This window comes from Podarcis tiliguerta (genome assembly GCF_965153285.1).
Source record: "Podarcis tiliguerta genome assembly, chromosome: 2".
Taxonomy (NCBI): Eukaryota; Metazoa; Chordata; class Lepidosauria; order Squamata; family Lacertidae; genus Podarcis; species Podarcis tiliguerta.
This window is the reverse complement of record NC_139535.1, coordinates 98,214,697-98,238,350: the sequence shown is the minus strand read 5'-3', so window position 1 is coordinate 98,238,350 and position 23,654 is coordinate 98,214,697. Positions and strand designations below refer to the sequence as shown.

The 23,654-nt window shown below is 42.0% G+C and overlaps 2 protein-coding genes and 1 long non-coding RNA gene across 22 annotated transcripts in view; 1 reads left to right on the top strand and 2 right to left on the bottom strand.

The window, feature by feature from the left end:
- LOC310671378 (cholesterol transporter ABCA5-like) overlaps positions 1-1,057 on the bottom strand; it is a 52,511-nt gene extending 51,454 nt beyond the window's left edge. For 5 of the 14 annotated variants that reach the window (XM_083427247.1, XM_083427253.1, XM_083427249.1 and 2 more), the window contains exon 1: positions 48-194. The gene's annotated coding sequence lies outside the window, so the exon portion shown is untranslated. Of the gene's footprint in view, positions 1-47; positions 419-475 lie in introns of those variants that run through there. The other 9 variants (XM_083427257.1, XM_083427251.1, XM_083427261.1 and 6 more) reach the window with 5 other exon arrangements.
- LOC310671714 lies at positions 371-7,937 on the top strand. Its single transcript, XR_014508096.1, has 2 exons — positions 371-448; positions 3,630-7,937. It is a non-coding gene; the product is annotated as an uncharacterized lncRNA (long non-coding RNA).
- The window catches only part of ABCA5 (ATP binding cassette subfamily A member 5), a 57,098-nt gene continuing 38,289 nt past the window's right edge, over positions 4,846-23,654 (bottom strand). For all 7 annotated transcript variants that reach the window (XM_083427240.1, XM_083427245.1, XM_083427242.1 and 4 more), the window contains 16 exons: positions 22,371-22,541; positions 21,118-21,231; positions 20,645-20,782; positions 19,240-19,305; positions 17,902-17,993; positions 16,129-16,252; positions 15,600-15,717; positions 15,404-15,495; positions 14,276-14,451; positions 13,595-13,670; positions 11,465-11,559; positions 10,586-10,705; positions 10,293-10,442; positions 9,484-9,563; positions 8,631-8,686; positions 4,846-8,113 (listed from right to left, as the gene is read on the bottom strand). In XM_083427240.1, the coding sequence (XP_083283366.1) occupies positions 8,009-8,113; positions 8,631-8,686; positions 9,484-9,563; positions 10,293-10,442; positions 10,586-10,705; positions 11,465-11,559; positions 13,595-13,670; positions 14,276-14,451; positions 15,404-15,495; positions 15,600-15,717; positions 16,129-16,252; positions 17,902-17,993; positions 19,240-19,305; positions 20,645-20,782; positions 21,118-21,231; positions 22,371-22,541 (1,773 nt within the window). In that variant the 3' untranslated portion in view covers positions 4,846-8,008. The remainder of the gene's footprint in view (positions 8,114-8,630; positions 8,687-9,483; positions 9,564-10,292; positions 10,443-10,585; positions 10,706-11,464; positions 11,560-13,594; positions 13,671-14,275; positions 14,452-15,403; positions 15,496-15,599; positions 15,718-16,128; positions 16,253-17,901; positions 17,994-19,239; positions 19,306-20,644; positions 20,783-21,117; positions 21,232-22,370; positions 22,542-23,654) is intronic.

Sequence of the window (23,654 nt, the reverse complement as noted above, 5' to 3'; positions counted from 1 at the left end):
GGTCACCAAGTCAGTACAACAATTTTAATTACTGTTATTATTATTACCCCACACTAACGTATCCTGCCTTCCCTCGCTTGCTTTCCCCTCACGGATGCTTTAGCTGAGAACCCTTTGCTTTGCAAACGGGGTTGGGCTAGATGACCCCTCGGAGTACCCCTTCCAACTCGACGCTTCCAGCATCCCTCCCTTCGCCTCACCGCAGCGTCGCTCCTCCTCACGGCGGTTTCCTTCCCGTGCCACCGCTCCCGGCCTGCGCGCGCAGCTGCTGCCTCCGGGTGGGAAGAAGGCCTTTGCGTCAGGCCGCAGGCTCCCGGCCGAGCAGCGAGCGGCGGCGGCGGCGTCTCTCCAGTCCCCGAGCGGCGGGAGGGAGGGAGGGGAACGCGGGAGCGACAGCTGCTTCCCGCCGGCGCCCGGCGCCGCCCTTCTTCACTCACCTGCGCCTTTGGTGAGGGGACCAGGGAGCCGAACTCACCTGTCCTTGGGGCGGCGGCGGCGGGGGGGAGCCTTAGCTGCACTAAGTCGTCGGTAGAGCCGCCAAATCAGAGGCAAAGACCGGCCAGCATCTTTCCTCGCTTTGCCGTCTTCGTCTCTCTGTGTGCACTGCGGCCAATAAGCAAATTAACCATGGGCCGTAGCCAAGGGCTATTCAATTAACTGAGGTTCTCAATCAACTGAGGTTCTGCCCTCCCCGCTCCAATGTGTGTGCAAATTAACCAAGGGGTACTTAATTAACTTGACTTTCTGCCTTCACCCAGCAGAAGCATGTCCCGCCCGTTAATGTCATTTTCTTGTTGTTAATGTTATTTTTGTTATTTTTACCCGTGATTTCCCAGAAACCTCGGCTGTCCCCCCCCCAACAAAAATCCCAGCTACGCCCATGAAAATTAACTTCGCGGATTCATTTGATTTATTCCAGACCCTCCCTATTTTCCAGGGACACCCCTGATTTAGAGAAGCCGGCCCAGCTTCTGATTTGATTCCGAAGTGTCCCACTTTTCCTTTAGAAGTCCTATTTTCACTGGAGAAATGTCTGAGTGTATGGAGTTATTTGACCCCCCCCCCAAGCCATCTGAAGGCAATCCTGTATAGGTGTTGTTTTTTTAATGTTTACTGTATTATATTTTTTAAATACGTTGGAAGTAACCCAGAGTGGCTGGGGCAACCCAGTAAGATGTGTGGGGTATAAATATTAAAATTATCATTATGGAATCGGATGCCCCTATTTTCAACCGAGAAGTGTTGGAGGGCATGTTACTCTGAAGCAAGGTTCCTTAGGATACAGCCTCTTTGCCGTAAACAAGAGGTGCAGGAGGGAGGGTGAGGAGAACTGATAATTGATTACTGATAACGAGAAGAAAATTTAGATTCGCAATTTATGTAAAGTGGGTTCTTGCGTTCAGGAGGAGTACTGTAATCCCAAATGTGTAGAGTTAAATAAAAGTCATCAGGTAACTGTTTGGAGGTTTGAGGCAATATTATGCTCCGTGCATGCAGCTTTGAACAGCAAGTCCTGCGTTGTTTGGCATTGCTTCTGAAAAGACCCCTGGCAGTTTCAAAAATGATTTGACACAGCATTCAAGGGCAGGGGCACAACGGCTCAAAAAACACAATACCAAATGCATCTCAAGACATTTGGAACTAGACAGACAAAAATAAACAAGTACGTAAGAGTCTGCTGTATCTAGCCATTGGCCCAACAATCCAGCATTTCATTCTCAGTGTGACCAACCAGGCATCTATGGGAAGCAGAAAAGTGGTACTTAACACAGTGCATCCTCAAACTATGAAATTTGCTTCCATAACATGACACGTTGGAACACCAACTCAGATGGCTTTAAAAATGGATCCTGTCCATGATTATACCTTATGAAGGCCAAATTACCTTAGCTATATTTCTCCAGTAACTTAGCTATACATATTATTAGTTATGATGGCTATATTAACACTAAAACCCAGCCAGATGTTGTTGTTGTTTAGTCGTGTCCGACTCTTCATGACCCCATGGACCAGAGCACGCCAGGCACTCCTGTCTTCCACTGCCTCCCACATGCTGGTAGCTTCATGCTGGTATCTTCGAGAACACTATCCAACCATCTCACCCTCTGTCATCCCCTTCTCCTTGTGCCCTCAACCTTTCCCAACATCAGGGTCTTTTCTAGGGAGTCTTCTTTTCTCATGAGATGGCCAAAGTATTTTTACTATATTACTTCTGAATACCAAGTTCCTAACAAATCACAAGCAGTGAAGTGCTCTTAGGCTTCTGGGCTTCCCATTGGCATCTGGCTGGTCATTGTGAGAACAAACTACTGAATTATATAGACATTTGGTCTGACCCAGCTTCTGATTTCCCCATAAAGCAGTCAACAGTATGATTTACCGACCATTTTAATATTATTGATTACATAATTCAAACACTTCAGTCATGGCAGGAAGGCCAGATACAAAAAGTGCTTTAAGACAGACAAGGTTCCAGTAGCGGTGAGCTGCTGATAGTTTTGAGAGTTTTGCAAACACAAGTAACAACAAATGCTTTAATGCTAGCAGAAGGAAAGTCCCCTGCCCTCCAGAGAAGGGAGCAGGAGGATGGAAGACAGATATGGGTCAGTGTGGCTGGGGTCACTCAGTTCTGTGACCCGGCTACCCTATCACTTGCAGTCTCTGCTCGCAGCCATATTAGCTCATCCCTGGTTGGTCTGTGGATGGGCCAACCAAGGCAGACCAGAGGGGAGACTTCTTTCTGGACCACTTAGATTTAGAGCCTAGAGGGAGCCAGTATGAGGTGAACACCCAGTGTGGAGTTTTACCTTCTAAGTGCCAGCTGGGTGCTTTGTTTTCTTTTACACCACCTTGTATTTTCAGTTCTCTTTTCTATCAAAACTGTCTTGGGGTGCAGGCATAGGGAGGGGAACATATTTGGGGAAAACCCTTCAGACACCTGTCAGTTCCTCTCTCAGATGGCATGAGGTTTGTGAGGGTAAGCAGCCAGAGCTGTTTAAATTGTCTGCTCTTGTCTGATGCCATTCCTTCCGGTGTCCCTCAGCAGGAAAGCTGGGGGCATCCAATGCCAGCAAACAGGCTGTTGGTAACACTGGAATGTATATGTATGAGAGCAGATTTATGGAAGCTGTAAGCATTCAAGTGCAGCTTGTTATACCCAAGTCCTGTGTTAGTCCTCATCTTCAGTTTCCTCCTACTCTGCTTCCAGCTGCTGGCACTAAAGTGCTTCAGCGCTGTTAGCATTATAATTCAAATAAATTATTCAAATCTTTAAATTGTAACAGCGTGCCCACCGGAATAGCCACCGTGGGTACTTAGTCACCCATTAGCATCCATCAAGATTAAAGAACTACATCCGAAATGTGCACACAGTCCTCTTCTTGCACTCAACATTTTTGCACTACTCATTGCTGAATCAGTGCCATCTAAATCGCCTCTACATTCTCTTTCATCTTTGGGAACCCCCCACCCTCCCCAAGACCAACTCTCCCAAACCAACTCCCACTTAAAAGCATTTCCTTGTCAGATAATTCATTTGCAGCTCACTGTTCATGTAGTAAGAAGTCCTGGAAATCGATTTTGTTTCCTTTGTACTATTTTTCTTCCCCCAATCTGTTCTATCCTTATAGGTGTCTCCATAGGAATTGGCAAAGGAGTGTCCACTCGCCCCCTGCTGCCTTGCCCGGGGCACAGGTCCCCAGTAAAGGAGAAAGCCTGGTGTGGAAGAAGAAATGTAGTTGATTTACGTGAGACACTAAGCTGTCGTTAGCTAAAGCTCATTTTGCAACTTGCAAATAGCCCTTTAAGGAAGACATCTTTGCTTTAGAATAGGCAACGCCTGCCCTTCAACTTATTTCTCTCCCCTCAAATCTGACTTTCCCCTTTCACATCCCTAACATTAGAACAGCTGTTCATACCTCTGCAGGCTAAGCAATTTGCACTCTGGTCTTCACCTCCTTGCTACCAATTTCAAGTTCAAGATAATCGTAGAGAACCAAAGCTACATATCTAGTGCAGTGGAAGATTAAACCAATTCTTAAAAGCCCCCAAAGTCTCATTTAAGAGAGTCTTGCTCAGAAACATGTCTTTGCTTACATACCTCTTTTGTAAATTTGGGAGTGACGAAGCTTTCCTAGGCTGCATACAGACCATACTTTTGAAGCGTATTTAAAACACCCCCACAATGATAGTCCTTGACATCAAAATGCCCACCAGCATTTTCCCCCATTCAATCCAGATTTACCCCTTCTGGGGGAAATCTGCCTGGTTAAAATACCAACCAGTCAGCAACAACCAGTTTGTGGTATCTCAACCATCCTTTTAAAGTACGGAGCCCCCTAAAACAATAGCAGCATAACTTTGACTTGTGTAAAAAACCCTTCTCCCAATTTTCTTCAAACAGGAAGGCATGACAAATCCTGCGAGCGAAAATTGTGCTTGAGAAACAGCCTTCCAACATCAAAAATAACATGATTTTATAGGAACAAGATTTTGGAGGATCATTTGTCATATATACACATATTTTTCCACATCTTAGTTTAGCGTTTCTTCTGTGCATTTAGCAAAGTCAGAATCGAAGTAGCAACAGCAAGTCTCTAGAACCTAATGGAAAAATTGACTTTTTGTAAGAGTACATGCTGAAGCAACAGTAAGTCTGCTAGAATCCGGCATTTAACTTTCATACTATAGTGCTTAGTCAAAGGTTAACATTCTTTAATTAAGTACAGATATTTTAGGCCTTTGCATGGAATTCAGCTTACACTAGGGGTGTGCTAATGTGATCTCCTCTTTATCATTTTTGAAGAATTCTCTTTATATCACAATAATAAATTGATTACATTCAAGTATGGCTATACGAAACATAGATCTTTATTACTTCCCAGTGATACCGGAACAGCTTCGTTATGTTTTTCCATAGTTATCATCATCAACATCACAATAAATACAAGGTTGTGGTGTGCGTGGCTACAATTTCACTGTCAAGGAAAGACCTTGAAAACTGAACACAGAAAAGTTTGCCTGCAAAAAGTGGTAGATCTTAATGTGTTGAAACTCTCAACAGAAATAACCACAATGATGCAACAATTCAACATGCTATAGGCTATTAAGGAATGTACAAATAGATTTAGCTATTTGGTTTTCACAATCTGCATTTGTAAACGTGAAAGAAACCTATTTCTTTAAACTATTTAAATGTACTTGTGTGCATGCAGTATAGGCTTCTGTGCAACTTGCAACAGTGACACAATTTAGACTTACCATTCAGAACAAACAATTTATATATCTGGCAGCCATATACTACACTTTATGTACATGTATTTGGATTTTGTTGACTAGTATGTGGTTGTTCAGAGTGGTTTATAATGTAATCCTACACAGCCTTAAAGTGCAATATATTTCTGGGACCTGACCCAATAAATCTCTCTTCTAAACTAGTGAAATGCTGATTATGCTCAACTGACCTGCAGTGCTATAAGATCCTGTGGCTGGTATTTAGCCCATACAACACAAAAGGAAAGGGGCTTGGAGATGGGGGCTAGATCATAAATGCACCAGTCATTAATTCTGATGCACGACTTGCTTTAAAAAATCATTGCAATTTGCAAACTGACAATGTAGATTCTAACTCAAATAGTGCATAGCTTCAGTTAAATGGGTTTGGGTTTGGATGTGGCAGTACTGGGGCCCTGTACTGGCAGAGAGGATCCAAGCTGTCAGAAAAGTGTCTCCTTGGCCATGGAGAGGGCAGAAGACATAATTGCTGGTAATTGACCTGGTAAAAAGCACACAGATGGGGTGCTTTGGTGAAGAATGGGTGTGGTTAGGGACAGACACAGTTCCACATCTGACCAGACCCCATTCCTGCTGGCCACACCCTCACAACCTGGCAAATCCCACCAAAAGGTCTGGTGGAAGGGAAATCCAGTAAGACACAACCGGATGTGTCAAAACCAGACTTCCCAGTTTGCTCTCCCTCCCTCTCTCATCCATGTGGCAGAACCAGACAGCCAACCACTGCAGTACATTGGATACAAACCTGTGATGTGCCAAACCCTACTCAGAATGTCAGAACAGGTAAAACGGCATGAGGCTATGCTTCTGGCTGTGGACTTGGAACTTGAGGGGGTGGGGGGTTCTGGTGAAAGGGTATTTTGCACAGAACATAAACAGAAGGCACTTTGTTCAAACTTTACCTCTACAGCTCATGGGGCAAAGCTAACACTACTCTTGGGCTTCCATCCCAATCAGGCTCTTTAGCAGCAGCTCTACAGATAACAGGACCCAGCAGGAAACGCCACTAAAAAATGGTAACCGGGTTGGAGAGGACTTCACACAGCCACCTCGCCCAGCAAAGCTAGTCCAGAAAAAGGGAGCATGTCTTTGTAAGCAAACGACCGAGCCCCCTGCAACAAAAGAGCCAGCCCACCCATGGATGACCACAGGCCCCATTTTATGTTTTTATTGCTGTAAACCGCTTTGATATATATATTTTTGTGATACAAATGTAAATGAAATAAACTTCTGCTACTCCGCTCAGGTTGCAGATGTAAGAGCCAACATGGACACATATCATTCTAGGGGGATCCCCAACAAGGTGCACAGAGATATTTTGTTTGACTGTGTAGCTGGTTCCATCGTAGCAATAAAGGGCTTTAAAAAAAATGATCTGCCTGTTGTTGTGTGTTTCGGTGGTGTGAGTGCTGCGTTTACGGACCTGAAGTGGAAATGACAAGGTGTTGATTGTTTGACTGTGTAGCTGCTTCCATCGTAGCAATAAAGGGCTTTAAAAAAAATGATCTGCCTGTTGTCGTGTGTTTCAGTGGTGTGAGTGCTGCGTTTACGGACCTGAAGTGGAAATGACAAGGTGTTGCTTTCCACCCAGCTGCAGCACTGCTGGTGCTAAGGGTATTTACAGTATCACAGTGAGTGTGAGTGTCATGTGTTGTCTGGTCATGTGTGTACTGGGTGGATCAGCCTTTGCTGCTGGGAGCTGTGTCTGAATTTGCTGCTGTGGGTGGGGTTATCATGGACGTGCCCTTGTGCCTTCTGGTGCTCTTGCTCCCCTTTTCTCAGCCATGATACAATGGGGGTTGTATGAAATGGGAGTTTGTGATGCCAGAACTGCCAATGTTCCTGTCCCAGGGCAGATTTCCTTACTTTGGGTTGCACACAGTAAGATCAACTTGAGCACTTTAACATACAAAGAAAATTCCAATATGAATTTCCCCAGAAGTTTGAAGAAGATTAAATAAATGCTAAGTATTCTATTATGTGGTTTATTACAAATTGAGGTGTACCTGAGCTTTGAGCCACCTGAATAATACCTGCTAGTCTAGGGAACTGCTTTCTCTTATGATTTAGCTTACATAAAAATGTGTGCAAACTGACAGGAGTTACCAGGTTGAACCGGAACCATGTCAGTATGGTCTTTAGCAAAAATCTCCTCTGAAAAATATCCATATAAACCGATTACTATACTGTAGATTGCTCAGTGGTGTCGCAAAATGTTCTCCCTACAACTTCAGAGGTGGTTCTTGAAATCAAGGTTCATGAACTGCATCACATTTAAATGCCTTGTAATCATAAAATTTAAAAATCTGTAGTTGTCTTCTGCTAAAGAGGATACCACATACTTGTACTGACTGATGAAATTTGGTATATGAAATTCTAGAGTAGAAAGCATATATTGCACCCAAAAAATTAAATTCTAATCTGCCCTCTTTCTGCCATGGCTACAAAACATTTCACATAAAAAGAGCAAGTCATAGATAAAAGACATTTATAATGTTGATGTATGTAAGGCAAAGAAGGTGAATAGGCTCCATTTTGCATTTTTAGGTGAAATCAGTGTTATTTATACTTAGAATTGTTTGGGAATATGTTTCCGATTCACTGTGCTCATACACATTCCAAAGGGAGGAAACAAAGACGGGGGGGGGGGGGGGGAACAGTCCTTTAAAAAAAGGTTGAAGAATGAAACAGGTAAAATTCTACAACGCGGACCAGATCAGAAAACCACTCTCTCCTGCGCTCGTTCCCACCAAAGTGTGCTGTTTAGTGTTCCAAAACCACTGTCTTCCTCCTCTTGCTCTTTTGCGAGTTCCACAAATACCTAAAACAAGTAAGAGCTTCATGAATATGTTAAATGACAACCACAATGCATGTGAGAATTTTGCAGGCAAAATGGTAGCCCAAGTTAATAGAGAGTTTGAAATCTCCATAAGCAGTAAACCAAGACTAAAACTTTGGTTGCAAACCACAAGCCCGCGTTTAGATGTATCACTGAGCCAAAGAATGACTTAGCTTTAGTTAGTAGAGAAGAAGCAGGAGTGTTGCGGCAACGATATTTGCTCCCAGAACCCAAACATTTGCACATTTGTGCTAAGCCATAGTTTGGTCCAAAAATTATGCGTCATGTTAATTTACAAAACTTTTGTGAACTTGGAAAGCTATAATAAAATCATGGCCAGATATCAGAGGTGTGAATGTTTTCTGTGACCATGTTTTCTGTAAATATAGCTAGCTTACAGAAGCGAACAATTGATTTTACCAAATATAAATTTGAAAACTGTGAAACTATGTTCTGTGGAACGCTGCATTATATTTTTGAAAAAGTCTGTTTAAATTACCTGTTCAAGTGTTGCTTGAGAGAAGCTGTACTCTTCAACATCAAACGCATGTTTTGCTGTTAAAAGTGATAGAAAGAACTCCTTACTCCTCAACAGTAATTAATTATACATCAAAAATTACTTTACATGGACATGCATTTTAAAATGAAACCTGTCTCTCAACATCAGTAAAAATAGAAAACACTGATTAATCTGAAGGTCATAAGCATTAAGATGTGCACATCCTAAAACTCTTAGCAGTTTCTGGCTCCCGCATATACAGACACATTGGGGTACATGTACCCTGCTGTTCCCTAAGATTCCAGTGACCAGGAAAGCCACTGTGTGCATTGCAGTACAGTATACAGTGGTACCTTGGTTCTTGAACAGCTTTGTTGTCGAACAAAACTCCCAAACAATGCAAACCTGGAAGTAAGTGTTCTGGTTTTCAAACGGTTTCGGGAGTCTAACAGACTCCCGGAATGGATTAAGTTTGAGAATCAAGGTACCTCTTCTGCACATTAGGAGCTTCCAGAAGACTTTAATGTTTAAGGATGCAAGCACTAGTCAAGCATAGTGTATGGCTGTGAGGAGACAACAAGTTAATGCATCAAGAGGAAATCCTGTACCTCTTTAAATGCTCTAAAAGTTAACAGACTTCAATGTGTCTCAGGAAGGCAAATCAGGAAGGCAACATATCCACTGACCAGGGGTTTGGATAAGGGAATATATTATTTACAGAGAGAATTGTGATTCTAAGAGACGTGATGATGGGGGTGGTGAATTCAGGTTAAGATGAATTCAGGTTAACAGTTGGTTTGGATAGAAAACTGAGAATCAGATGGAGGTTCTACTTAGTAAATTGTTACTTCACCTTCCTCCAGTTTAGAAAACGATAATGCAAGTGAGTGGACATCTTCCTTTGGGATTTTGTAAGCCAAAATAGATTCAAAACTGCAACAAAGATAAAACAGGCATCAGTGCATTCAGCAACAACTAAGCAGAAATGAAAGCCACCAGTGGCTTAAGTAATGTTACTGGAATTAAGCATAAAATGTTGTAATACGCCTGAACAGGCTGTTGTTTTGGATCAGACTGCAGCTTTTATCTGTTCTATCAACTTACTTGTAACACAGCCAGTTGAGGGTCCTACAAAGAAAAGTACCAATCAAAGTGATTTGCAAAGAGAAAACCAAACATAACAAGCAGATCTTAGCTGCCTGTCAGGGACCCAAGCAAACTTTTCTGCCAGCCACATCAACCACAGTCTACTTTGGGTCTATAACAAACACATAACTGTATTTACAGTAACAAGCAATATTTGCAATAATGAGTGTCCAAATGTAAGTAGGAGGATAGGCAAGAAAATACTGGCCTAAACCTGCATCAGGGCCCAATTTATGGCTCAGGAGAAGACCAGAGGAGAGAAATTCCCACTCTAATCTATTTCCAAGATCCCTTCCCAAGGCTACCTGCTGTAGAGCTGACCAGCTGGAAGTCAGGCATTTGTTGTGACCAACCTGTGGGCTAAGTTCTGTGTTGCCAGGTGTGTTGCCAGCTGACCAATGAATCCTCGCTTTTCATCCTCCCTCCCCATGTTGTGCACTTTGGGGTGTTGGGGGAAATCAAGCTTCTTTTTGTCTAGTTTAATACCCAGAACTCTTACACGACTTGCTTTTTTACCTTTCCTGGTAACTTCCATTTGGAAAGATGCGCAGAATCTCCCTCTGAAGGTACTCCTTCTTCTCTGTAAGCGGCACATGTCTCAGTTTCATTTCTAAGAAATATCCTCTGCCAAATTTACTCTTGAGATGTTGAACTGTACCAATGCATCTTTGGGCAGAGGGGAGGGGAAGGGGAAGAAAAGGCAGGCAGGCAGACAAAGGGGAACTTAATGTCAAAACCCTTCACATTATTTTAATGCAAAAGCCCAATATGCTTTTATTCAAGATATCCCAAAGATGTGGAGGAGGTACCTTAATTTTCCAGACACCAAGATTGCAACACGATCACATACAGCCTCTGCTTCTTCCATATAGTGAGTTGTCAGAATGGCTGCTCTCTCTTTATTTTTAAAAGCTGCACGAATTGCTTTCCTGTCAGATGTAATAAACAGTGGAAAAGTGGAGTGGCTAACCTGCAAATGGTTCACTTTTTTAGTATTCCTCTATGGAATAGCATATAATGGTTATAAAGTCCATCAGCTGGAGATGCAATGAAATACAAATCTCTCTCACACCCCAATAGTTTCTCCATATCCAAGTATTTTTGTGCCCATTCTCCAGGGATGACTGGTAGGTCCGGTGCACTGGCCATAGGTTACAATTTACACAATACTCTGATAAATCCTTTCATTGGGGTATGTGGAAAAAATGGCACAAAACGCCCTTTTCTGGTACTGTGGAGTTGAAAGTTCTTGATAATCAGCAGGAGGGTTCTTAAGAGATTGGAGTTTACTGTGGGTAGCATAATATCTACATTTCTCAACTGTTTGCTGGTTCTGAGGTGGCAGAGGTAGCTGAGGTTCCTTAAAATAGCTGCCACCTACTTTGTCCAAAATTACCCTGGGCATTCTGGGGGTGGGGGAGGCAGCAGCAGCAGCAATAATAGTAATAATAGTAATAATAGTAATAATAGTAATAATAATAATAATAATAGAATCAGTGTTATGTGTTGCAACTATATTATGTTCCTGCTGTCAATGTTTGTTCACTGTGCTGATTTTTCAGATGATTAGTCCAGGTTTTGCTAGTTGCATTGAAAGTGATGCAGTAAGGGGTGAGATGTAATTCTAAATAAAAAGCCATGATATTCCATTCCAAAACACATTCTCCATGTCGTTTGGTGTTACTCACCACATATGTTGCTTTGCTTTGGGGTCCATACCAGTAGATGGCTCATCTAGTAGAGTAATACGAGGGTTACCAAGCATACTTAAGGCAAAACATAGCTAAAACAAGAGGGTAGGAAAGAAAGATTAATTTGATGGCCGTGTGCTCTACAGATGAAGAAAACATGTGCACACGCTGAAACTACATTGACGTTAATCCTCAAAGTGTGCAAACACTTGGAAACCCTCAAAGGGGATCTCCAAGCATTTGATTTAATGCCAGAGGGTGCAATGGCAATCTTTCTGGCTATTGCCTCTTCCCCCAAAATGGGGGGGGGGGGGAGGAGAGTCTCATTTTGGGGGAGCTGAAGTTGGTGGTAGGTAGAGGAGGGCTCCAACCCATTCAGCCTGCCACTGGGAGGAGAGTAGAAGAAGAAAGTAGGAAAGACAGATTGGGTTTGTTTTTTTGTTTAAAGGAGGAATCAAGTGACATGGAAAAGTAAGAGAAAAGAGTCTCAGAGAAAAAAGGCCTACTTTGGAGGGGGGAAGCTGGCAAGGGAGAAAAACGTTGCTGTGCATGTGGAATTGCAAATACTGGAGATTAAATAGATAAGAATGCCACCAAGAAACCCAGCATAAATTGCCAGGAGCTGACACACCACTCACAGAAAGGAAGATGGAAGGAAGGTTAACTAAAAAGCAAACAACCACTACACAGTGATACCTTGGTTTTCAAATGTATTGGTTCTCAAACGCTTTGGTTCACAAACTCTGAAAACCCAGAAGCAAGTGTTCCGGTTTTCGAACGATTTTTGGAAGCCAAACGCCCAATGCGGTTGTCGGCTATTGTTTCCAGGGCACCTGCACCAATCAGAAGCTGCACATTGGTTTTCGAACATTTTGGAAGTCAAACAGACTTCCAGAATGGATTAAGTCTGGTGCTTTTGTTTTTGCTAGTTATTTTGTTGTTGTTGTTTAGTCGTTCAGTCGTGTCTGACTCTTCGTGACCCCATGGACCAGAGCACGCCAGGCCCTCCTGTCTTCCACTGCCACCCGCAGTTTGGTCAGATTCATGTTTGTAGCTTCGAGAACACTGTCTAACCATCTCATCCTCTGTCGTCCCCTTCTCCTTGTGCCCTCCATCTTTCCCAACATCAGGGTCTTTTCCAGTGAGTCTTCTCTTCTCATAAGGTGGCCAAAGTATTGGAGCCTCAGCTTCACGATCTGTCCTTCCAATGAGCACTCAGGGCTGATTTCCTTAAGAATGGATTCCTTAAGTTATTTTGCATTTTTGTTTTTGAGGATTTTTCAGTTAATTTGTTTTTGTGACTGTGTGGAACCCATTTCAGCTACTGATTGATTGATTGATTGATTGATGATTGATTGATTGACTGATTGATTGTGTGACTGCAGAAATAGATAAAAGCCTCCCATCCAAACAATGACTATCATCAGTGCAGGAAATATTTTTTTATTTTATTTTATCATCTACAATACTGTCTTATTGATTTTATAGTACAGTACATTGATTATTGCTTTCATTTTATGCATCAATGGTCTCATTAGACAGTAAAATTCATGTTAAATTGCTGTTTTAGAGATTGTTTTTAAAAGTCTGGAACGGATTAATTCATTTTGCAATACTTTCTATGGGAAAGCACGCCTTGGTTTTGGAACGGTTTGGTTTTGGAACAGACTTCCGGAACGGATTAAGTTTGAGAACCAAGGTACCACTGTACTGTGACTGAAAGGGCTCAGGGTTGAGGGAGGGGGAAAGAGGCACTATGACATGAAAATCTCATGAATGGACAGGAGGTTCTGTACATTGAGAGGCAATCTACTTCCTCAATTCTGCATTTTCTGCCTTTGGACAATAGATGTCAGTATCTACCCATCTGATGGATGATCACCTAGGGAGACAGGCATTTTTCATTCTCAATTGAGCTCTCCTCCACTTGCTACCATGTCCGCTTCTTGCAAGGTGAGGTTTTATTTTTGTTGGGGAAGAGGCAGGCAGAGAATGGAGTTTGAGAAGAATCAAGGCAGAGGGCTGCTTGTTTACATCAGTTTGAACAGGGGGTGCTCATATAGTCAAATGCCCGTTTATTCCATGTAGCCTGAATTAGAAATGCAACGTTTTAAAACAATAAAATACCTTCCGTTTGATTCCTGCTCCAAGTTTCTTTGTCCTTTTCTGAAGATGTTCCTTGAAGTCAAGTGCACTGGAAACGCTGCAGAAAACCACATGGCCAACATTTTTGTAGTCTAGAAAGGGGTGTCACTACAGTATTAAGCATTCTAAAAAGCCTACACGAGAGAACATCAATAAATTCATTATACGCTCATTATATCTTTTTCAGTGTGCTAGTGAGATTTATGTGATTTACCTGGACAAAAGTAGTAAAACAAACAGTGCCTGGTGAAAACTGTCCAATAAAGAAAGAAGGGCATGGAAGATGGATTTAGCAGAGAATCCTTTTCCCCTGCCACCCCCCTGTGAACTGTCCAATATCTTAAAACTTAGAGCAGTTCCTGGTATGTATTTGCTACTTATAAGCACCACTCTGAGGTTCCTAAATCTTGTTTCTTTCTGGGTTTATCTCCCTTTTGAGCCATTTGTCAAGTGTAAAGGAAACACTTCTGTTAAATATTGTATGTACCATTTTAATACTTGAAAGCTGCATTTTAAAGGGACATGCTAAGTTTTACAAGTACAATTTGATCACCATCAATTAAAGCTTTTATACTTTGCAATTAAGTAAGATACCCATACCCAAGGAAGGGGAGGGGGGGGGATAGACTACTGTACAACAAGTGTTCAAAATAAAATATTTACCATTTTATGACTTCATTCATGTCGCTTTCATTCATTCCTTTGATAGCACCATAAATTTCAAAATGCTCCTGCAATGTAATATCAGGCCAGAGGGGGTTTGTCTGAGGACAGTATCCCACAAATCTCATGGAGTTATCCTCATTATTCTCACCTAAGGAATAATCTCCCATCAGCACCTGTGGAGATACCAATCCTTAGTTAACATTTTCACCTTGTTGTTGTCATTATTATTGTTAATGTATTAATTTAAAACATTTCTATACAGATTAATAATTAGCATTCCAATATGGTGTATATAAAAATAAACTACACAGTCTATGGTTTTAAAATTCCTACATAAAGTTTGCAAGGAAATACTGAACGATAGGAACAGCTAAATTAAAACAATGGCAAGAAATACTATCTGAAGAGTTTTTATCTTACTGATAAATGATAATCCTATGGAAGCTGGGCAGGTTCCAACCCTCCTACGAGCCTATTTCTGACTTTATAAAGTGTTATATGCACGAGGGGAACCCATTTTTCCTATCTTTAGTTTCTACTGGAATGTTGTCAGAATCAAGATGAGCGTGAGTCTGTTTGTAACTCGTAACACTGTTTTGTTCAGCTCAACCATTTCAGTTTTGTATGGCCCTTTTCAGCGCAAATGAAAACCAACAGCTGTACCAGCATCAGCACACTGAGCTTCTGAAGAAAAGGACACTTCACACACCCCATGCTCTCTGACAATCCCCCTTCTTTCTCTGTCAGCCCATCACAATCTCTCTCTCTCTCTCTCTCTCTCTCTTTCTGTACGCTTTTTGTTCTGGCTGGCTGGTGTGTCAGATCATGCTTCCTAGTGAGCCACACTGCTGTTGTGGCAGTAGGAAGACTGGCGTTGGAGCTACTGCTCTTAAGCGACTCAATGCAGGGTGTGGCGTGAGCAGAGTGCTGCATGGACAATTCATTCTGAAATCAAACCGTAAACTGTATGTAGATTCGGTAAGAGATATCAGTTTCTTCAATCTAGAAATAGGGACCAGTGCCTGAGCTATGAAACTTTTTAATTAAAAGAGAACTCCTGTAATGGTGAACACAATAAAACTCAGAAGGAAGAGTGAGCAGACAGCTTAGGTTGCATTTCAATACCTGGCCTGAAGTTGGTTCGACTTCTCCCACCAATATATTAATGAGTGTGCTCTTCCCAGCTCCATTGGGGCCCAACAGTCCCAGAATTTCCCCTGAAATAAAAAGAAAGAGCACCTGCAGTTGTGCCTCACAAGAGGGTGTGTTGTATTTTCTAAAAAAAGAGTATTGATTCCGTAGTAAACAATTTAACTCAAACCTTTTTTTACGCAAAGAGAGACATGGTTTGTTGCCACTTTCTTTATTTTCCTTCCAAGAAGAAAATCTTTCTTTTCATCGTACTCTTTATGCAAATTACTGACCAAAACTGCTGGTTTCTAATAAAACAAAAGATGATAGAGTTGAATACTGAATGAGATTATATAATGCAAAAAAAATTTAAAAACAATTCATCCGAGCACTGAGCTCCATCCCCCCGGTGCTGTGTCTAATTTAATTTCTGTTCTTTACATCACCATCACCAAAATCAGCAGAAAACAATATTGGGGTGAATTAGCTCACTGAAGTGAGGATTAGCAAACCTTGGTTAAATGTGATGTGCAGGAACACACGAGCCTAAGGCACAAACGTGAGCCTGAGGTTAAGCAGAAGCCTCAGGCTCATCTACTCCTCACTCACCTGTCTTCCTCCTGTGCGGCCAGGAGAAAGACTTCCAGCTTCCCTAAATCTTAGCACATCATTGGGTGCAAACTAGGGAGTGTGATTTTTCACTGAAGGGAAAGACTTACCTCCTCACAGCTCTGGCAGGTTGTCATCTCCTTAACCCTCAACCTCTCAGCCATAACATCTTCATCCTCATCTTCATTATGTGGCACATCTGGGAACTTCCAAGGCTTCACTTTCACGGGAGTTCTGAAGGTAGGAAAATATGTTAAACTCTGCTCATGGGACCTCTGGATACATAGCACTAACAGAAATACAGTAGTACCTCTGTTTACGCAAACTTCGGGACACGAACGCGGCAAACCCGGAAGTATTTTACTGGGTTTTGCTGCGCGCGCATGTGCAGAAGCGGTCCTCCGATTGCGAAAGCCTCGGGATCCGGCCGGACCTCCGGAACAGATCCCGTCTGCAACCGGAGGTACCACTGTAATGCCATCAGCTCAACAGGCCAGTCCATAATATGGAAAGTTCCATACATGCAACCCTGCTGGTATGTCCCTATCCGATGCATCACTGCGGCAGAACTGGCAGTAAGCAACAGAAGAGGGTCCCCAAGTGCCGAGATTCTGTGATTCATCTACTACTGGCTTGAAGAGGAGCAACAGCTGAGGATGGTGCTCGGGGAGTCAACTGTCCAGCTCCATGGAGCCTTCAGTGTGGGGTTCTGCAAGGTTCAGTTTTATCCCCCGTGCTGCTTAACACCAACATGAAACCACTGAGTGGGGTCACCAGGAGTTTTGCAGTACACCGGGAGCAATACGCTGGTGACACCCAGCCCTACTCCTTTACATCTGCAGGCATAGCAGTGAATGTGCTGCACTGACGTCTTACCTCTGTAATGGACTGGATGAGAGTCAATAAACTGGAACCTAATCCAGACATGACTGCTAGGGTTAAATGTTAGACCAGATGAGGAGGATGTGGCCTTCTCTGGATGGGGTTACACTCCCCCTGGAGGAGCAGCTACATAGCTTCTGGCAACCATTACTGTTGCTTGAAGCTCAAGGGGCCTCAGTGGCACCAAGGGCTATCTATCTGCTTTGACCGCTGGCCCAGCTGTGCCCCTATCTTGACCGGGACAGTCTAAATTCTGTTGTTTACGTTGGTAACCTCTAGGTTAGGTTACTGCAATGCATTATATAGGGAGGGGGATGCCTTTGAAGACAGTTCCGAAACTGCAGCTGGGAGCTGAATGGGAGCAAGTCAGTCCAAGCATATAAAAATTCCGGCATGATGACACTGGCTACCAATTAGCTTCTGGGCTCAATTCAAAGTGCTGGTTTTGGGCCTATCAAGCTTCCAGCCTTATGTGGCTCAATGCTTTAAGGACCGCCCCTCCTCACATGAACTCAAACCTTGTGTTCAGCATCCAATGAACACAAGAAATGAAAGGGCTTTTAATACATATGAATGGGTTTTTTTCTGCTTTGGTTTTATATTGATTTTAATCTTTGAACTACAGTGGTACCTCAGGTTAAGTACTTAATTTGTTCTGGAGGTGCGTTCTTAACCTGAAACTGTTCTTAACCTGAAGCACCACTTTAGCTAATGGGGCCTCCTGCTGCTGCGCGATTTCTGTTCTCACCCTGAAGCAAAGTTCTTAACCCGAGGTACTATTTCTAGGTTAGCGGAGTTTGTAACCTGAAGCATATGTAACCTGAGGTACCACTGTATTTTGTAAGAAAAGTGGCTAATAAGTGCAAATAATACTAATACGAATACAGCTAATAATATCATCCTGAAATCAGGTTTGGATCTCAGCCTCTGCATCGATCTGTGCTGATTCTTTTGGCTGGTGCACACTGTTCTGAATACTGCTACTTCAAAGACAAACCAACCTGAAAAATGGGTCTTCTCTCAACGATTTGCCTCCACACTTCACCTCAAGATATCGTAGAAGGAAGAGCCAAATTACACATTGCAAATAAGGCTAAATTGAAGGAAGGAAAAAAGTATATTAATTGAAACAGCTTTGGTCCTGTGCTGATTTGTATTTGTAACTGCAAGTTTACTGAAACGTAAACATGAATTTATAGAATGGGGCATGCCAATTGCTGTACTCCTATATTTATAATCCATGGTATTGTGTATGGTTATGAGACTATGGCACTGACAGGCAGACACATTTAGTGCAAACCTTTATGATAAGGTTGCAGGCTCTGTGGTGACTTTTAAATAGTATCAATCTCCTACTTTTAAATAGTATCAATCTGAATGATAGTAAGGCGATATAGAATGTAGCATAAATATTCTGGGCGATTTGCCTTTTTCATTCAGTTTTATAGGCATGGAAAATGCTAGGAGTACTTAGGAAAACACCGTAAAAGTAAAATTATTCTGATGAAGCATCTTTCACTCTGTCATTGCACTTTCTGGACCCACCTGTAGATTAAATTTTTTATGTAAAAAAAAAAAAAATTCTCATAAAATCAGAATTAAAATCGGACAATTAAGAAACCAAGTAAAGACCAGATAATAAATATCAAGAGCTCTAGTAAAGCATGGGCAATCAGGACAGACACACAAGACTTTAAAAGATAACAATGCGTTCGACTGCAGTGTAGAAAAGAAACTACATAATTGGGGTGCTATTTCTCTTCTGCAGGCACTTGCCTAAGTTCTAAAGACAGAGGCGCTCAAAGTAGGGCCTCAGATGAAGCTCTTAAATTATAGAGTTCTCACATAAGAGAAGTTGGCCATTAAAGTTCTAGACTCGCCACTGAAAGTTAAAACTAACACTTTGAATGGTACCCGGAAACTGAATGGAAGTCTTAAGAAAATCATTCAGCATTCTGGTAATATGTTCCCTGTGGTGAATTCCAGTTAATAATCTGCCACAGTCTACACTAGTCCAAATTTCTGAATGCTTTTTCAAGAAATCCCACTTTATAAAGCATTGCAATAGTTCAACTGGGATCTTACAAAAACCCAAGTAATCTATGGGCAAAGCACACTGACTTCCAGGGTTGTCTGGAACAAGCACCACATGCCCTGATTGAAAAGGTGAAACTATACTACTTGATGTTAGAATACTGCATGTAAATAAAAACAAAAAAAGTTAAGCACACAATAATATGATGGGTTTGCACAAATGATAAACAGTAACAATAATTACTCTCCAAAATGTAACCAAATAGCCGATCCCCCGAATAGCAAAAGAAAAACAGCATGCTTACCGCTACTACTGAAACCAGTAATCTTTCTGAATTCCTTTCCATCTTGTTATCAAGTTTCCGGGCTATCTAACAAGATAACAAATAGTTATTCATACAACTCTTTTCAATGTATTTTGCAGATGATGCCAATTTTAATTTTAACACTGCAATTCAGAAAATCTGCATGCTTTCCCAAAGAGTGATAAAATTTTTCTTCTGAATTATAGTGAATCAATACAGTTAATACCACTATTAAAGATACCATAAACTAGAAATACCAGTTTATTCCAATGGGATGTCTCTTCTGGATTGTAACCATGCTGTTTAAATGCTTCCCCTCCTTTTAAAATATAACAAGAATATTTCAAAGATAAATATTATCAAAGTTTTCATGATGCTTAAAAATGACACGGTAAAAGGGAGCTCCCATAATTGCCTGTGACTAAAATGCACGATTCTTCTTCTTCTTCTTCTTCTTCTTCTTCAGCGGTCAATCGTAGCTGAGTAAGATTGTCTTCCATAAACATGGTTTTAACAATGAGGCCAATTCTGGATCCACATGTCCTTCCAAAGTGGGGACATTGGTTTCCGGGCAGGAGTTGATCACGGTGTGGATTTGCCAAGCGTGCCTTCCTCTTAGCACATTTCTCCCTTGCGTCCTGAGTTTGAGTGTCATCAAAGCCCATGACACCTTTGGTAAAGGCTGTTCTCCAACTGGAGCGCTCGCAGGCCAGTGTTTCCCAGTTGTCAGTGTTTATACTATATTTTTTAAGATTTGCCTTGAGACAGTCTTTAAACCTCTTTTGTTGACCACCAGCATTACGCTTTCCATTTTCAAGTTCGGAATAGAGTAGTTGCTTTGGAAGATCATCAGGCATCCGCACAACATGACCAGTCCAACAAAGTTGATGTTGAAGAATCATTGCTTCAACACTGGTGTTCTCTGCTTTTTCCAGTACACTGATATTAGTTCGCCTGTCTTCCCAAGTGATGTGTAAAAATTTTTGGGGACACCGTTGATGGAATCTTTCGAGGAGTTGGAGGTGGCATTTATAAGTGATCCATGTTTCACAAGCATATAATAAGACTGGTAGTACTGCATACATTAATACAATGCCAGTCTCTTACTTCAGAGGCTGCTATGGTTGGGGATATTGCCTCAGTAAGTTTCCTCTTCCACTCTTCCTGTCAGTGAAAGGAGAAACTGCCCCTCTTCACACCGTTCCTCTTGCCCAGGCAACCTCCATGATGCTCTTTGAAAAAGGTCTACCCTTATTTTGTAGTGGGTATCAGAGGAAGGAGCTAACCCACATAATACTACTGGATATGTCTTTATCCTGCACTCACATTGCAGTTTAATATATTCCCTCCCCTAGGTCACAACACAAGCAGAACATATCCTTATTTCAGTTCCTTGAAAACTTACCTTTATAAAAGAAATGAGGCACCCAATAAGGGGATAGATTGGAATGAAGACAGAAAAACAGGTGTGAAGGACGGCCGCTGTTGTGTAGTACACCATAAAAAACGCTATTTCGATGACAACAGAACAAACCAAGGCTGCCTGAAAGGGAAAAGAAATTAAAATAAAGACTTGGACTTTCAACAACTGGCTTCCCGTTCTCATGGAGGGAACCGTGTGTGCATAGCTATGAGATTGGGGAGGGAAGGCATGGCCGGTGTCATCATCCAGAGGACATGGCCGCTCCATGTGTTCTTGGTAGTCCTATCCTGCATTTGGTAGCCAAGGCTACCAAGCGCCTAAACAGGGTTTGTGTGCTTGCAGGACTGGGCCACATCCAAATTACTGGGGGGGGGGGGGAAATGTAACTGATACAATACTCATTGCAAAATTATGGTAAGCAGGAAAGGCAACTTCAACACAGCCATTAAACTTACCACTGAAAAAATGAATGACCAAAATTCTTTGGTGTTTTGAATCGTTTTAAAGGTGAAGGAGACAACATAATTGAACAGAACTACTGATGGTACGTAGCCAATGAGGCAAAAAATCTGTAAGGAAAGGAAAGTTATTAGTGTTAATTAAAACATGTTCCGAGGTGGAAACAGGTAACAGCAGTTAAGAAACTAAGGCACTCCCTGCTCCCCTAAACCCCTGAGCAAGGAATCCCTACAGGGCTCAATGGCGTCCTTTAAGTTCCCCCTTCTGTTATTTTGTTCATGTTTCCCTCACGGACCTTAAGCCAATAGCCCTGCTCCTGTCCAGGACTGGTCTTGCAGGCTACTCGGGATTATAGTCTGCACATGGAGATTTCAGAAGGAGGGAAGGATTTGGGATCCATGTGATAAAGGAAAACACAGACCACTTTTTAACAAAAATGGCTGGTCACATTTGTACTACAGCCGCTTGATAAGGGAAACAGGGGAAGGAGAAGAAGAAGAGTTTGGATTTGATATCCCGCTTTATCACTACCCTAAGGAGTCTCAAAGCGGCTAACAATCTCCTTTCCCTTCCTCCCCCACAACAAAAACTCTGTGAGGTGACTGAGGCTGAGAGACTTCAGAGAAGTGTGACTAGCCCAAGGTCACCCAGCAGCTGCATGTGGAGGAGCGGGGAAGCGAACCCGGTTCACCAGATTACGAGTCCACCGCTCTTAACCACTACACCATGCTGGCGTACACTGATGATGTTCTTACTTTTTATTAGTAAAAATATGCGCTTTGCTCAAAATTGCCCATGAATCTGCATGAAGAAAGCAGCAGCCCATACCCTAATGGGAGTAGCTACTAGAAAGTAAATTCACAGCTGCACTGTTGTATCTCTACTGCCATTTTCAGACACAATTTGCTATGTTGGATTGGAAATGGCATACAAATACTTAAAAGCCATGAGCCAGGAAAAAAAGAGATGAAAATAATTCTTATGTTTATAGCACCTGCATACCAAGACAGTACAAAAACTGAATGTTTGGGAAGCGCTCAGATGTTTGCATCTGTGCTGGATTTTCACTGCCATAGTGAAACCAGTATGAGGGGCTAAGTGGTATCATTGTTTTCTATTTTAGTAGGAATTAAGATTTAGGTATTTTTGATTTTGTCTCTACCTTTGAGAAGTGGGTTAATAACAACAACAACAACAACAAAGAATGAGTAAAATACAGGAAATTTATTTGAAATTAAGCAAGACTTACCACAGCAATAAACTTTTCAGGGAAAAAATAAACTCCATGGTGAAATACAAATAAGCTACCCATCATGAGGAGGAGAATAATATAAAATAAAGGAATGTCAACTAGCGCCTGTCCACACCAGTATGCAGATGGATAAAGACCTGAGATCTTAAGTTGAGTGTAGACTTTGATCTGCAAAACACATTAAAACACATGTCAAACACGGAAAATGGCACCAAGCCTAACCAGATTAGCCTAACCAGATTTCTGCTCTTCAGCAGTTTTGGATTGGGATGAACAGAGCTGAACGGCTTATGCACATCACAGAAATGTAAGAATGTAAGAAAAACCCTGTTGGATGCCCATCGAGTCTAGTATTCTGTTCTCACCAACAAGATGCCTCCGGGAAGCCCAGAACTTCCTGGACTGAAGTACAGCAGCCAAAACACCAGTAAGTGATGAATGAACACAGATCAAATAAGAATAGGTCTTATTTAGTAACAAAGCTATATAGTAAGTAGAGAGCAGCTCAAAGAAGGAAAGACAGATACATTGGTGCCGGAGAGAAAGGGAAGCCCAAATAAGATAAATAAAAATCCTCCAGAGCGGCGTGTGGATTTTATACGGTTAGAGAAGGAGATTTAATCCCTGGTCTACAAATGCCAATGACTTCTGAAAAGGCTCTGTCCCTGGTAGTCTGTTAACCTAACATCTCTTACTGCTGAGAAGAGGACCTCAGTGACTGATCATAAAGGCTAGGCAGGTACAAGTGGTCTTCAGTTAGTGTGGTCCCAAACCATTAAAAAAAAACAACAAATATGGGCATATACTTAATTCGTGCAGCATCTTTTAAATTTAAAACTATAGTTAATTGCAATATTATAAGCTTACATAAATCGCATACTACTAATTTATTTGTACTGTTTCATCATTATCAAATATTTATTTATTGCATTTCTATCCCACCTTCCCCACATCCAAGGAATTTAAGGTGGCGTACATGGTTCCCTCCCCCCCTTCCTTAATCCCTACAACAACCCTGCGAGGTAGGTTAGGCTGAGAGGCAATGACTGGCCCAAGGTCACCTAGTGAGTTTCATGCCTGAGTCGGGATTTGAACCCAGGTCTCCCAGGTCCTAGTCCGACACTCTAAACCCTACACCACACTGGCTCTACCACCAAAGAGAGGGCACTGTCCTGCTGAAGAACTGAAAAACTACTGATTTATATTGAAAACTATTTGTATCTGTTCTGAATTGCATTACAAACTGATTTATTATTACATGTGGCCACAATCATTTAATTT